This window comes from Astatotilapia calliptera, chromosome 10 (genome assembly GCF_964374335.1).
Source record: "Astatotilapia calliptera chromosome 10, fAstCal68.1, whole genome shotgun sequence".
Lineage (NCBI taxonomy): Eukaryota > Metazoa > Chordata > Actinopteri > Cichliformes > Cichlidae > Astatotilapia > Astatotilapia calliptera.
In genome coordinates this window covers 5,841,617-5,857,452 of record NC_137431.1, presented here as the reverse complement: position 1 = coordinate 5,857,452, position 15,836 = coordinate 5,841,617, and the positions used below count along the sequence as shown (strand labels likewise).

The following is a 15,836-nucleotide window of genomic DNA, read 5'->3' as shown; positions in this document are numbered from 1 at the left end:
AAGCTTTTCCATCTGCAGAACAACTACCCAGAACTACTGATTTGGTTGGAGTTTTTTTATGATCACATTATGATTTCTGACTCGGTTATAAGTTGAAGCCTGTGACCTTTATCTACAGGATTTTATTTATTATTACTACTACTACATGATTGGCTGACTGGGGTTAGGGTTAGGGTTAGAGGTATGTGTTCTGGAAGTATGTGCTATTTTAAATGAAAGATACGTTCAAATTAGAACTACTTTGTTATTAAATTAACCTATATCTAATAATAGTCTAATGCATGTAGCATGGTTAATTTACCTTTTTCTGTTTAATTGTGGGTAAATTAGCTGATTTTCAGGAAATTAATCTGCAACCTTAATCATTGGTTCATTTGTCAAACCTAAATACCAAATGCTATATAAATCATTAGCACTTAGTAATAATGATTGATGTTGCTTTTTGGCCTATTTGACAAAAAACTGATTTTGTGGCATTGAATTATACTTTATTATCACAAGTGGCATTTTCATTGTTTTCCTTTATTTTTGCAGTACAAGTTATTATTCATATTGTCTGTGTGTAGTTATCATTTTTAGTTACCACAGAGAGCCCTGAAATCAAAGCAAGTTTGAAAGGCCCATGAGCAGTAGCTGACTACTTGGGCACAGTTGCCTATATTTTGGACATACAGCTAACAACTATTATTTATATTATAATATCTCTATGATACAGAGGTAAGAAATTGATCATTAAAACCTGAACAGTTATTTTCTTCACATCATACTCTAACACTATGCAGTTTCAACACTGTACTAAGTATTATGTATAATTTGAATGATATTATCTGTTCACATGTAGTTGTGGCATAGAGTCAAGACAGGAAAATGCCATGACCTCTGTCTCCTGCTTATCAATGCTTGTGCTGCCGTTTACTCCCACACACAACATCCCTGTGTGTTTCTGTCTGGTTGTAGATGCTCCAGCTGTGTCAGAGGGCAGAGATGTTGGAGTGACACTGGGCCAGAGAGGAGTGCTGGAGTGTGAGGCTGATGCAGTGCCTGAGGCAGATTTTGAATGGTACAAAGATAACAGAAGGTAATTGGTCTTACATTTGCATTTTAAATAGGCAAATTAAAGGTATGTGAATATGTGCGTGTGCCTTTGTGTGTGTGTGTGTGTGTGTGTGTGTGTGTGTGTGTGTGTGTGTGTGTGTGTGTGTGTGTGTGTGTGTGTGTGTGTGTGTGTGCACACAAGTTACTGATGGTTAATGATTTGCTGTGAAATTTATAGTCCCAATACTATCTAAACTGATTTTTTTTTTTAAAAAGTGTGGGAAAAAAAAGTCAAAAAGAAAACATGAATGATATGATTTGATATTTTTCACTCATTTAGGATCTTTAATGACTTTGATGGTATGGAGATTGTCAGTACTGGATTAGGATCAAAGCTGACCTTCTTTAATGTGTCTGATGGAGATTATGGCAACTACACCTGTGTTGCCATCAACACACTTGGGAGTTCAAATACAAGCTTCCTTCTGTTTGGTAAGTACATTTATGATACTTGACAACAGGAACTATAACTAAGATTGTGTAATATGTTAGATTTGTACAAACGTTGTTGTATGCAGTCATTTTATTTTGATGTTTAGTTGCTGCATTCGACCGTGTCCCTAGGGGTGTCCTGTGAGAGGTGCTACGGGAGGATGGGGTGTCTAGTCCATTGCTACGGGCCATTCGATCCCTATACAACCATTGCAAGAGCTTGGTTCACATTGCCGGCAATAAGTCGGATTCGTTCCCGGTGGGTAATGGGCTCTGCCAGGGCTGGCCTTTGTCACCGATTCTGTTCATAATTTTTATGGACAGGATTTCTAGGCGCAGCCAAGTGGCGGAGGGCTTTCACTTAGGTGGCCTCAGAATCTCATCTCTGCTTTTCGCAGATGATGTGGTTCTGTTGGCTTCATCGGGTGATGGCCTCCAGCTCGCACTGGAATGAGGATTAGCACATCCAAATCTGAGGCCATGGTTCTCAGCCGGAAAAGGGTGGAGTGCCCACTCCGGGTCGGGGATTAGTTCCTGCCCCAAGTGGAGGAGTTCAAGTATCTTGGGGTCTTGTTCGCGATTGATGGGAGAAGGGAGCCGGAGATCGACAGGCGGATTACTGATGCGGACGCTGCACCGGTCCGTCGTGGAGAAGAGAGAGCTGAGTGTAAAAACGAAGCTCTCAATTTACTGGTCGATCTACATCCTTACCCTCACCTATGGCCACAAGCTGTGGGTACTGACCAAAAGAACAAATGAGCTTCGTCCGAAGGGTGGCTGGCCTCTCCTTTAGAGATAAGGTGAGAAGTTCAGCCATCCGGGAGGGGCTCAGAGTAGAGCAGCTGCTCCTCCAAATCGAAAGGAGCCAGCTGAGGTGGTTCGGGCATCTGACAAGGATGCCTCCTGGGCGCCTCCTGGGTGAGGTGTTCCAGGTATGTCCCACCGGGAGGAGGCCCCGGGGCAGACCCAGGACATGCTGGAGAGATTATATCTCTCGGCTGGCCTGGGAATGCCTTGGTGTTCCCCCAGATAAGCTAGAGGAGGTGGCTGGGGAGAGGGAGGTCTGGGCTTCTCTGCTTAGGCTGCTGCCCCTGCGACCCAGCCCCGGATAAAGCGGAAGAAGATGGATGGATGGATAGTTGCTGCTAATCAGGTCACTCTTGCAGTGGTCCTCATTATCACTAAGCTGGGTCTTTAATCACTGTCACATGTAGTGACCAGAATTGCACTCTACAGCCCAAGATGGTACTTGTTGTGCTGCTGTGGAGCCTCTCAAACCAGAACCTGCAGCCAGTGGAGAATTTTTTATGTACTGTACATTGAGCTCACCAAGGCTGCAAAGCAGAATAAGTCACCGAATACAGTCCAAGACGGTTTCATTAACCAAGTACTACCCTGGGTGCATGTCTTTAACTTCACTATCTCCACTGTTCTGTCCTCTGTGAAGTTATAAATCTCACCAGAAAAATTTGAGAAGTGGAGAGTTGCATCTTATTTTGAAAATGTATTGGATTCACTGTGCTGTTCCTGTGTCTGACATCATGTCCTCTTCATCTGCTCTGCTTATTTAATATGGCTTCCATCAAAAATAAGGCCAAAATATAGTCAGTGAGTGAATAGCCACTTCTGGGACTAGACTGATAAACGTTTTGTTGGCATATTTAAGTCTATTTTTTGGCTAAAGTTCTAATTTGTATAATTTGTTAGATCCCAGGTTAGGCTTTGTTTGTTTGTTTTGTCATGATAATATATGTGTAATATTATACAGCAAATTAAGGGGACTGCTGAGCATACACCCTCGTGTGCACAATCATGGCTTATTTGTGTGTGTGGCTCCTGAGTTCTCTGCTCACACACAAGGAAAATAATTAGAATAGAATAGAATAATCCTTTAATTGTCCCACAAGGGGAAATTTGGTTGTAACAGCAGCCAAAAAGACACATATACAAACAAACAGTACACTGGACACGGAACAGAAACATACACAATTTTTCTTACATATTTACATTAAGGACAGTGGTTACTATATACAGAGAGTACTGTACAGTTATTAAATTAAATAAAAATAACTACAGGTAAGAGGCAAACCAGGTTGTAGTGCGAATTGCGTGGTAATAAATACCTGTGCTATACATATAAGTCTATAGAACTCTTGGAAATCAGTTAAGCCTGTGTCAAGCCTGTGTGAGCTTTAAATACACTGTTCTCATGTAAGCATTAAAATTCTTTCTGAAATCATACTGCCATGTCTGAATAAAGCCTTAAAAATTATTTATATGACAGACGGCCATTCAAATAATAATAAAAAAAAACCCTTACACATCTGATGGAAGGTCCTTGTTACATATTGCATTGTTAAAGGGTCTTTATTTGGAGAGTGCACAGATGTTTGCTGTTCTTAAAATTTTGATAAAATTACTTTATTTGTGGTACTTAAGACAAAGCATTTTGCCTTTAGGGCCCCACCGTTGCTTTTATGCGTTGCTGCTGTTTTGTCAGTTGAACTACCTGAAACTGATATCATTATGTTGCTTTTCTGTTTCTGACACGTTGCTCTGTTCAATTTGTTTCCCTGGTGTAGTGGTAATTGAACCCACTAGCTCAACACTTTTGCAAGGTTAGTATTCAACACCAGCATGAACGTCAGCTGTCGAGGATCAATAGTATTAATTGCATGCTGGAGCCTGTGGAACATTGCCATTTTCACAATTGTAAGTTAGGCTGCATTAGAATTTCAGAGACGATGAGTCTCTGCTACATTTGAAAAAAAGTGAAATCATTTGTCTTGGCTTTTTGAACCAGTCAAAATTGCACTTTAACCCTCTGTGGTTTTATTGAATTGACATGTTAGAGTTCTTGTGTGGTATGCAGGATCTCTGAGGACGGTGAGCAGCAAAGGAAAGTGACATATGCAAATCTGTGAAAATGGTCAATGAAGTCTGTTTCATTAACTGTGTTTCATCTTTTTCTTCTCAAACCTAACTGCCTCTCTGTGTGACATCGGCTTCATTTTGATTCTTTGCATGTGCTTTTCCTAATGTAAGTATTTATCATGTTTGTTTGTTCTTCTGTGATCCATTGTACCAATATTTGCTGCATTTCAACTGTACATGCTACAGAAGAAAACCAAACAAAATTGCAAATTTCTTGTGTGAATCTGTGCACATTTTGAGGTCCAGCACTTTAACGTGTGAAACTGCAGAGATAAACACTACACCTACTTTGCCATTTGATTTGTCCTTGTGACTGCAACCAGCAGTCCATTCACATAACAGAATTGTATTAATGACTTTGATTTGGACTATGACTATGAGTGATTTTCATTATTCTAATTATCAGTAGAGAGGATTAGGAATAATCCACTGTGGAAGGATAATTGGATACATGCCCCCAAAGGAAACTTGTGGAAAGCCAAGGGAAATGAGTAGTCATTGTTTTACCAATTTCAATGTAAAAATGATCCAAAATCCTTTTATAATACACTCATTTAGAACTTGCCTCATCCCCAAAAAGGGCATGATGAAAATATTACATGCTTTTATTCATAGAATGCATCATGCAATACTTTGGTAATTTTAGCAATGTGTTAAAAATATCAGTGCTGGAATACTGCATTTCAATTTGAATAAGTGTTTTAAATCACTTCTCAATCCTAAGAATGTCCTTGAAAAAACAACCTTGCTGAGCACGGTTCATTTTTATCCTACTAAACCTTTGAGCAGTTCATGTCATCTTGAAGAGTTTTCCTTTAAATATAGTTTTTTGACAGTGTTGTTACTTCCTCACTGAGATTACTTCCTTACTCTGCTTCTCTTTGTTCATCTTTCACTATCATCCAAACTTCATAACACTATTCACTATTATGTGCTAAATAAATCAGATCCAAAGATGAATGATGATGATTAATTTACAGTTGCTACTTACAACAAATACAGGAAAAGAATGCATCGTAAGTGATGTTCAAAAACAAATTACAAACACAGTTTAACAAAAAAACAAACTGTAATAGAAACCTGAGGTACTTTAAAGTAGGATCCATGGCATATATCACTTGCTTTAACTTAAAACTTCAGCCAGCACGACTTTTTAACACCAGCAAGATGGACATTTTGACCCTCTGGCATTTTCAAAATCCTGTAACTCTATTAACCCTTTAAGGCCGGTCGGAGCGGGCACGTTCTGTTTTGCGTAACTATTTTTAAATCCCTGTAGAACCGGAACCGCGTAAGCTAGCGCAATAATTTTTTTTGCATATGAAACCTGACCTGAAAATTGTATAAAAAGCGCTTGCAGGAACAAAAACATAAAATAAAACTATGAAGACACTCAAAATAAATTTCCTGTTGTTGTAAACTATTTTTTGCAACTTTTTTGTATTTAAAGTTTTCAGGGATAAGCCTCTTAAATTTAAAGTAGAAATATATGTAAAAAAACAAACAAAAACGATTTTCTATTTTTTTGTAGTTTATTGCACTTTTTTTCAATTAATGCAGTTACTATGGACTTAATGCATACATATTATTAAAATATGGGCTATAACAGTTGTATTGATGTATAGATACTTGAAATGCTCCCAAAAATGGCACTGCAGCATGTAAAAATATAAAGTAAGCTCTGGCGGACTTGGTTCTATGGCAGGTCTTAAAGGGTTAAAATAAAACCTGATCGTCTCAAATTTCATGACTTTTTTTAAAAAAAAAAGGGGATTATTTATCAAATTTGGAATTTTGGAATGTTTGAGATCAAAAGAAAAACAAAATGTCCACTTTTACCTAGAACCCACCTTTGACTGTTATAACATCAGCCAAAAGCTAGTTATATGTGACTGATAAATAAATATATAGGTGACTGTAGTTAGATTAAAAAAAACAAAAAGAATGATTACTACAGGCTGAGTATGGGATTTTGAGCAGAAGCAGGGGGAGTGCGTAACCGAAAGCATGGAGAAGTGACAGGTTGCTTTCTCTTCTGAGCAGCATAGGAATTCATACCTAACGTGAACAGAGTCTAGACTGTGGAGAACTAATCCAAACAAATGAATAGTGAAATCCAGAGCACATCAGTAAAACAGGTTTTAGACCTGACCCGGACAGCTGGGGAGGTGAAGCTGCAGATTGAGAATTGGGGAGCAGTGTGAACACTGAATGGGAGGCTGCACTTTGGTGATTTTGAGGCAGATGTAAAAATGGACGCGATGATCAACTTGGACATTACTACTTTTACAATAATAATTTAAAATGCTTTTTTCTCCCCTTTTGTGTAGCCTGCGTTGAGATCAATTTTAAAATGTAAACAATCAACTGAGGGGTCAAAATCACTCCTCCTGGCAGTTACAGTGTTAATTACTGTGTTCCCAGATTCTCGCTATGCAAATATCCTGCATTTCTTTTTCCTAACTCTAAACCTTAAAAAATCTTATGTTTTGTGGCGAAACAAAAGAAGGTATAGATAATACAGTTAGTCACTTTTTCAGGCTCTTGGTTTAAGTCATTGTTAACTTTATCAGTATTAAAACATAATTGTTGCCATACAGTCTGTGGGTGTGCATTGTCAAACAACAAAGCACATTCTCAATTTCCGTCAACTGAATGTGTACTGAATTTTTGCTGATATATTAACCATTGACATTTTGTTTCTTGTTATGAATGCAAAACTGTTTGCAAGATAACCCAGGGGAACATACCATCAAAGACACAACCAGGTGTCCCTAAAATTGAACTCTAATATATTGTAGCAAAAACTTCTGCATCAAAATTGCAGTACTGTGACCTTTAAATTCTGTCTTCATGCCATCTTATTAAGATGACATACAAACCATAATAATTGTTACAGGTCTTATTACTCTTTAAGTTGTTGTTTAAAAAAAACACAAATATGTTTGTAATGCTGGATTGTTCACAGACGGGAGGTTTTACTTACTTCAAGTACTGACACACCAAAAGAAGAAAACTCCTTAGTGGTGAAACTTACCCAGATGTTTTTCCTCATTCTATCTCCTGTTAGGACCGAGAGCAGTTCAGGATGGCAGCGGCGGTGCAATGAGTGTGCACTCACACAACTGTCTCCTCTTCATTATAATTCTGTCCTTCCTGCTTAGATTTTGAAGATAAATTGAGTTGAACTCCAGTGTTTTGTGTGTGTGTGTACCTGCGTGTGTGTGTGTATGCGTGTGAGTGTGTGTAGGTGTGTGTGCGTGTGTGTGTATGTGTGTGCGTGGGAGTGTGTGTGTGTGCGTTTTTGTTTTTTCCAACTGAAACCATAAACTGATGCACATTAAGTGCATGATTTAATCTGCACTGCATTGATGTTGACCCGCTAAACAAGTATGTCATTGAGGGTCTTTTTTTTTAAGATTTCAAGGATGTAACAAATGTTTCACCTTTTAATTGAATTTTGTTGGATATTTTTCTCTTTGAATCATATTATTCTGGATTTTCTCTTTTTACCTGTGATTCTAAAAAAAAGATTTTTAAAATGGTGTCTCTTATTTTTAAAAAGTGTCTCTTAATCAAATGGATTTGTCTTGAATTTAACCACACTGAATATTCATGTCTATTCCAGGAAACAGCAAATTTACAGCAAATATAAGAAGTGAATTCTAAATACCTCAAAATTAAACTGAAAGAGTCAAACACAAGGTTGCCCTGAGGCTGAAAACCTGGTATTATCATATTTTAATGTATAATAATTATCCTTTCGTCTGGTTGTTGAAAGCAGAATTGTAGTATTTTTGTTTCCACCATTATAGTGATATATTTGCACTTGTGCTATGCTAATCTTTTTAATTATATTTTTTCAATTATGTGTAGTTTTAAATATTTTTAAGAACGGGAAATATGAACTTGTAATTATTTGGGACAAACCCCTTACTTTCATCTCTTTGTCATTTTTTGTTCTTTACTGGTACTGGTTGTATACAAAAATGTTGTCAAGATTATTATAATTATGTTAGACTTTAATATTTACAGATGGAGGGAATGTTAGCTACATTTGTATGGAGTGGACATCTGACTTAAATAATGCAGACCTATTAATGCTATTGATATTTGTTTAATATCATACCATGTATACATGCTCTAGAAATTGTTCCTGTTTATGTTCTAAACCAGCACTGGAGGGTTACAGAACAGTCGTTTTGAGTAGATTAACACAAAATAAACTCTTTCTGCATGTATTTAGACACAAATGACCCAAAGACTATATTTCATAAACTTCCTGTTTTTCAAATCACCAAACAAAGACCCTGATTTTTAAGTATTGTCTTCTCATTAACTTCAGAGTAAACTAGAGGTCTTCATGGGTACAAAAATGTCTGTCTGTGCAAAAATGTACCACAGTGAATTAAAGTGGATTTGCCTATTTTTTTTAATATTGACCCAGAAATAATATAGAAATAACACCTGGGTTAAAAAAAGGTCAGAAAAAATAGGTCAGAAATAAAGACTATATGTAAAACGTGGCATAACTGCAAATAAGCATTTATGCCACTGTGACATAATTGCTCATTTGCAGTCTTAAGAGTTCCTTTTTCATTGACAACCTGAGGAAATTATTCACTACCATACAATAGTAACTAGAAGCATACATTGTTTCATCATTATCTGTAAATTAAACTATAATGCACAAAGTGAAGATCATATTAGACTGAAGCTGTATTGAAAGTAGGAACTGAGACCATAAACTTATAAGAAAAGGGTTGAATTAGCAAACATTTTGCAGTAAAGACTTTCAGACTTCTGTTGATTTGGACTTTATAAATTAAGCAATTATTCTTAGCCTATTAGAATGAAAGCAGATTTAAGGTACTTTTGCTGCCACTTCACGATTTAGACTTATAGGCTAAGACCCATCTTTAGTATTTTGTCCATTATCCAGTCCTATACAGATCTACTGACATGGGTAGACTCATGAAGACCTTTAGAGTAAATGTGTTGTCTTTTGACACGAGTAAAATACAAAATCATTGATACTCTTAAACCAAAATGTACAGTATAGGAGTCAGATTGTGAGATGTTGGTCAGAAGATTTAATAATTTTAGACTTTACTGTAGAGTATGCAAGCCAACTGCAATAACTGAGACTGATTAAAGGTCTCAGCAAATAGGCCACAACAGTTCTTATCACCTGATATATAACTTGCATTAACAGAAAAGACAGAATATATGAGAAAACCTGAAAATCATATGTTTCAATATGGACAAACATCAGTGCAGGCAGAGTGTCACAGGCAGCAAACAATCAGCAGACCTCCTTTACCATATTTCATTGTGAGCATGAGAATTTTATGCAACAATCTGTAACCTCTCACAAAATGACAGGAAGAATTAAAGCTGGTAATTTCTCTCTTTCATATCTCTCAATTTGAAAAGAGATTTGTACCAATTGGCAGACTGTACTTAACATGGGTATGCTTTTTTGTTATTTAGTGACAATAACAAAAAATGTACATCTGGTGTTGAACTACTGGCTTTTGTAATGAAAGGGATTGTTTTAAGACATTGTGCATCCCTTGCAAAATGCTGTTTGTTTTTACTGTCAGTTTCTATCAGAGTTTTGCAATTGAAGGTTTCCATTAACACTGCAACAAACAAAAACAGTGAATTAAAACAAATTACTATGTCTGTTTAATGATGGGAGATGTTGCCTTTCTTATCTTCTGAACGTTCATCACACCTAAAAGGAGGAAAGGGTACACAAAAGCAATGACCTCTGTTCTTTTAATATACATTTTTTGCCCCCTTTCTCAGTCTTTTCCCTCTGGCTTGTGTCAGCACCACTGAGGCCCTAGTCCATCATCCACATTCCCCTACCTCTATCTTTCTTTTCTTTCCATGGTTTTTGGGGATAACAACCTTTTCACTCCTTGGTGTGAAAAGAAGAGCCAACATCCAAATCAGAGAGGCATGAAACGGGTCGTTTTAGAAACTGATCAGGATAATCACGACCTGAATCTGACAGGCTAATCATTGTTTGTTTTCACATATCAGAGAGAGGGAGGGACAGAGCGAGACTGCAGAACATTATTTATCTCTAGCACTCCAATGTTTGGAAATGACATGGTAATTATTCCATCCTGGGTTGAAAGAAGGCACTACCAATCACACGTCTATCCTGCACAGTCATTTTATGACAAGATTCACCACATTTAAGATGGACTCACATCACCTCATAGGGAAGTTTTTGCAGTGATCCATTCAATACTACCTATAAGCAAATGTTTATCATCTAGCCAGATTTTTTAATAGCGCAGCAATAAACACCTGAAAGTCTTATTTCGATTTTCCAGTACATTTGCTGCTGAGTACTTGCTCACACTTAGTAGCACATGTACAGTTTGATCACTATCTCACAAGGTAATCGAAACTGTGAGAATTAAAAATACGACTTTAGAACTCTACAAATTTTTTATATCAAATACACCTGTTTATGAACTTGCAGTAAGATCTCTCACCATGGATAAAATTTTGCAAATTGCTTAACACTGAGCTAAGAATGTGATAAAAATCTTGATGCATTCTTAATCATCCAGGTAAAAAAAATCCCCAAACGTTGATCATGTGGACGTAACGCTTTCAGTGGGAGAAATGTTTTGTCACTCATCCAAGTGACTTCTTCAGTCTCAGCTGACCCCACCTTCTTCAAATCAAACAAAATTGATGGCAAACATTTATGCTGGTTTGTGCTTCTAAAATGTTAGTTTGTAATGCTTTTGTAAGAACATTAATGAAAGTTTCAAGGTCAAAAGCCCGTATTTACCTTTTCTAATAAAAAACATCCCTATGTTGTTCTGATTAATTTGTATTTTGTTAATGCATAGTCTATTTTAACTATTACGGTGAACCTATTTTTTTTTTACTTTTGAGACTGTGATCATGATAAAAATATCATGGTTTATGTTTCACAATGTTTTCACAATAAAGAAAGGTGCTGGGTGACCTTGGATGACCTCTAGGAACTTTTATTAATATATTTGAAATTATTAAATTATTATTTATTAACAACCAGAGACCAAAGACTATTCTTCAATGACAACTGATCAGTGGCCATCAGTACCATTCATAGAGAGTTGGGAAATGGCTGCAATCACAGCATTGTAAGATAGCGAAAGATGTACCCTTAGGCTCCTTCCTCAATTCAGAGATGGTCTTTCCCTTTTCACGTAAATGGCCTCCTTCACTCCCCACTCAAACTAGCACTCCTCCCTGTCCAGGATGTGTACCGGTACAGCTTCATCCTACAGGTTAGTGGAAAGAGTATGCACCAGCCTGTAGGATTATATAGACTGCAAAGTCTTGGCCTGATGAGTTACCTCTTGTTGTGCCATCTACTTTGCCAGAGGTTGTTTGGTTTCCCCGATGTATAAATCATGGCAATTCTTCTGGCACTTAGCAGCGTACACTACATTACTCTGTTTGTATCTGGTGATTTGATCCTTGGGGTAGACCAGTTTTTGGCGCATTTACTCAAGGCCATCTTGATATGATGTTTTTCTGCTTCCTTGGCTGCTGTATCTGTGGGGATGGTGTTCGCTCTATGTTGTACCATCCTGATCACAACCAGTTTTTGCTTTAGTGGATGATGAGAGTTAAACCTTGAATACTGATCCATATGCGTAGGTAGACGGTACACATCAACTTTTAAATGACCCCCATTACTGATGAAAATCTTACAGTTTAAGAAGGCTAGTCTGTCATTTTTCATATCCTCCCTGGTGAACTTGATGTGTTTGTCTACCGAGTTAATGTGATCAGTGAATTGTGGTACATCCTGAGATTGTCATCCACATACCTGAGCCAATGACTTGGTGGTTTTCCTTACCTGGATGCATCAAGACATTTTAACCCACTTTGGCAAAGACTGCCTAAAGCTACTACATGAGTACGAGAAAACAGCAAGTAAGATAGCTGACTCCAGGATCCACCTGAGATTCAGCCTCAGATGCAGACAAAACAGGATTACTCCTAAAATTCTGCCAATGAGATCATAAGTTCAAGGCCTCCAAGAAACAAAAATCCCCCAGAAGGCACAGAACACAACATTTTGGGAACGATAAGTATCATCCATGATCAGAGGATGACATAGAGAAGAGTCAATGCCTGTCAGATCATTGTTGAAAATCCAACTGGATTATATTTTCTAAAGCTTTCGTGTTGGTCTGAGATGTACAAAGCTAAGAGTAAAAGGTAATTTTAATTTCATTGTTTTCAAATCCCTGTTGTTCCAAACACAGAAAAGGGAAAAGCATGTGGAGAAAACCTATGCATGCTGCCTCTTTACAGGCTTATTTTGGATTTTTTTAAGCCTTTTGTATTACCTAGTGCCAGTGTTCTTGATCCGATATGGACATTGTCAGCCTCAAGGTTAGACAAGCTGGCTTGCAGAGCAGTTAAATAAAGACAGTCAAATTGCATGTTGCGAGGCAGTGTAATGATTTGTGCCACACAACACAGCTAATTTCCCATTTAATGCACATTTAGTTGAAAAACCAAAACAAAATCTTTCTTTGTCCTCATGTTGTCCAGTTGGTCTTAACTAGGTTCACTTTAATTCAAATTCTGTTGTAATTAAACTTTTAATGTTTCCCTTTAATGTGACTACTATGGTTCAAGGGTTTGTGCTAAAATAGAAATTGCATGTGTTTTGGATAACCTTCCAGCTAACCTTAATGCAGGCGTATTTATATTCATCTTTGCAGACTATTTTGATTGTTCAAGTCTTTGAACAGCTTCATGATGTTTCTGTCTGCAGGTTTTTGTTTTGGAATAACAACATTTTGATTGTTTCCTGTAATACAGCAACAGGCAGCACTGGCTAACAGTGACAAATCATAGCTACATTAGCTTGATACTTAATTAATTTTCAATTCTTGGACATTCAAAGGAACTACACTAGTTTGAAATACATCTGAATTTTCCTTTAAGTAAGAAGTCTGACCTTGTGTGATGATTACAGTGTTTTGCTAAATGTCATTTTTTTTTTATAAATAAAATAGAATTAAATTGAAATGTAATTTAAGAAATCATTCCCTTTAGTAATTAAAAGTCAAAAACTGATTGTGAAAGACTGCACTATTACATTTAGTTTTTAGAAAATAATTTAAATATTTTTTTTGTCTTGTCACTCTTTGCCCTTTATCTTTTCTTTCCCCTCACCCCAAACCAGCCATTGCAGATGGCCACCCTTCCCTAGGCCTGGTTCTGTCAGAGGTTTCTTTCGTTAAAACTGAGTTTTTCCATCCCACTTTCTAGAAGTGCTTACACTTAGGGGGTTGGCAGATTATTGAGATTTTCCCTTTAATGTTGTAGGATCTTTACTCTACAATATACAGTATAAAGCACCTTGAGATGATTGTGGTAGTTTTTGTGCTTTGGCGCTATGTAAATGGAAATAAACTGAAACGAGTTGAATTAAAATTGATTCTTTTTCCACATGCTATGCACTTTCAGCAACTGCACATAATATGCATCTCTTTCAGGCAAACTCAACACAACAGGAGCTGACATACCTATTTAAATTGGAAATAAGCAACCACAGTAACAATTAATCTCTCAGACAAATTGAAGGCAGGCATATTGCATTTTTTTTGTGTCTGCACTATGTTAGAGCAATGGCTCCCAATTCCCACCAAGCATGACTTTAAAAAAAATTATATGCAAGTCCTAATCAAGCCAAACCCATGACAAAATCCAGGCGAATGAGCAGAGGATCTTAGAAATACATATTTCTGATCCTGCACCAGCATTCATTTATGAAAACGCACTGAGAAGTGCTGGATACACATAATTTTTTTCTTTCTGTGAGCCAATTTTGAATCACAGCCCACTAAGATTTGTATTTTGGAAGCATTGCATGTTCATGTTTATATGACCAATTACAAACATCTGTCTCAACTGCCCGGAGATTATCTTAGCAGATTCATGACATTGTCTCACAATATGTTGGGATTCATTTTTGGATTATTTACATGACTAAAATTCTACCCTACACTGAAAAAAGGCCATGTTTGATTTACTTGATTCAATAGTGGACATTGGCTGCACACAAATGTTTTGCTTTGGCAGAAACTTAAACAACTGAGTTAAATCAACACAACTTTTCATATTCAATAAAACTGTGCATTTTGTGTTCATAAAACACGATTGAAACATGTTTAGATGAAGTAAATTGAGCTCTTGGAATATTTTAATCCTTCGCACTTTTGTCATTTTATTTCAACACTATTCAATAACTTTTACCCCAATACTACTTGGTCACTTACAGTAAATACTACTTGAAGGTAGTTGTATAGAGTTGTTGGTCATATGTATTTTATTGATGAAAAATGTGTGCTCATATTTAAGGCTGACAGTAATAAAATGTTGTCTCTTAATATTTTGTGATTTCTTGTCTTTATTTAGTGTTAATGGGTTGTTCAGAGTAAATAGTGATAGGAAGAAATCAAATTGCTGGCATGCTGCACCGCCAATAGACTAGTGATGGGATTTCCGGTTCAGCTCACTAAAAAGAACCGGCTCTTCGGGTTGTTTTGTTGCTTTAATTAATTTATTATTAACAATAATATAAAATTATGCACAAAAGGAATTACTAATGTAAAAAACAGTGGTTTTATTTATATAGGTTTATATATAAATATTTACGGTGGCCCCTAGAGACAAAGCACGTACAAACTCCAAAGCAAGTACAAACTCCAAAACACTTTTCTAGCATGAACTGAACTTCCAAAACAGAGCTACCTAGATCACTTACATTACACAATTGAAAGCAAATGTGTATTGTTTGTGTATTTATACACAAGCACTCATATATATTCAAATAATTTTAAAAAAAACTTTAACATTTACCTGTTATTACCACACACCAAATCCGTTTGTTGGTACTTGCTGGCTTGTGTAGCCACTAGGTAACAAAAGGTCAACACTGCACCTAGCATCCTGGGGTCCGTTCTTCGTACCTCGCTAAGTAAGTTAGCTGGATTTGATTGTTGATGATTTCGCGTGATCTTGGATCGTTCGGTTCTCCGAAGCTCATCCGGGACTTGCTGTCATAGCAACAGATCCGTAAGCGTAAACCTGCTTGGGAGCAAGATTGATAAGGAGAGTTTTCAGAATTCAGCGTATATTGCGGGATAGACAGGATCCTTTAGCTCAGTGTGACAGTGTGCTCATAGAGAGATATCGATTTTCCTGTGAGGGTATTATTTACTTAACCAACTTGTTGGATCCCTATGTTAAGAGTTCCACTCACCGTAGTCGGGCATTAACAACTGCACAAACTGTGTGCATTGCCTTGCATTTCTTTGCGAGTGGCA

General features: G+C 37.0%; 1 protein-coding gene across 6 annotated transcripts in view; it reads left to right on the top strand.

The window, feature by feature from the left end:
* ntm (neurotrimin) overlaps window positions 1-15,836 on the top strand; it is a 508,104-nt gene that overhangs the window by 483,529 nt on the left and 8,739 nt on the right. For 3 of the 6 annotated variants that reach the window (XM_026181960.2, XM_080307425.1, XM_080307424.1), the window contains 2 exons: window positions 958-1,078; window positions 1,376-1,527. In XM_026181960.2, the coding sequence (XP_026037745.1) occupies window positions 958-1,078; window positions 1,376-1,527 (273 nt within the window). Of the gene's footprint in view, window positions 1-957; window positions 1,079-1,375; window positions 1,528-4,109; window positions 4,146-4,572; window positions 5,231-7,531; window positions 14,900-15,836 lie in introns of those variants that run through there. The other 3 variants (XM_026181957.2, XM_026181958.2, XM_080307426.1) reach the window with 3 other exon arrangements.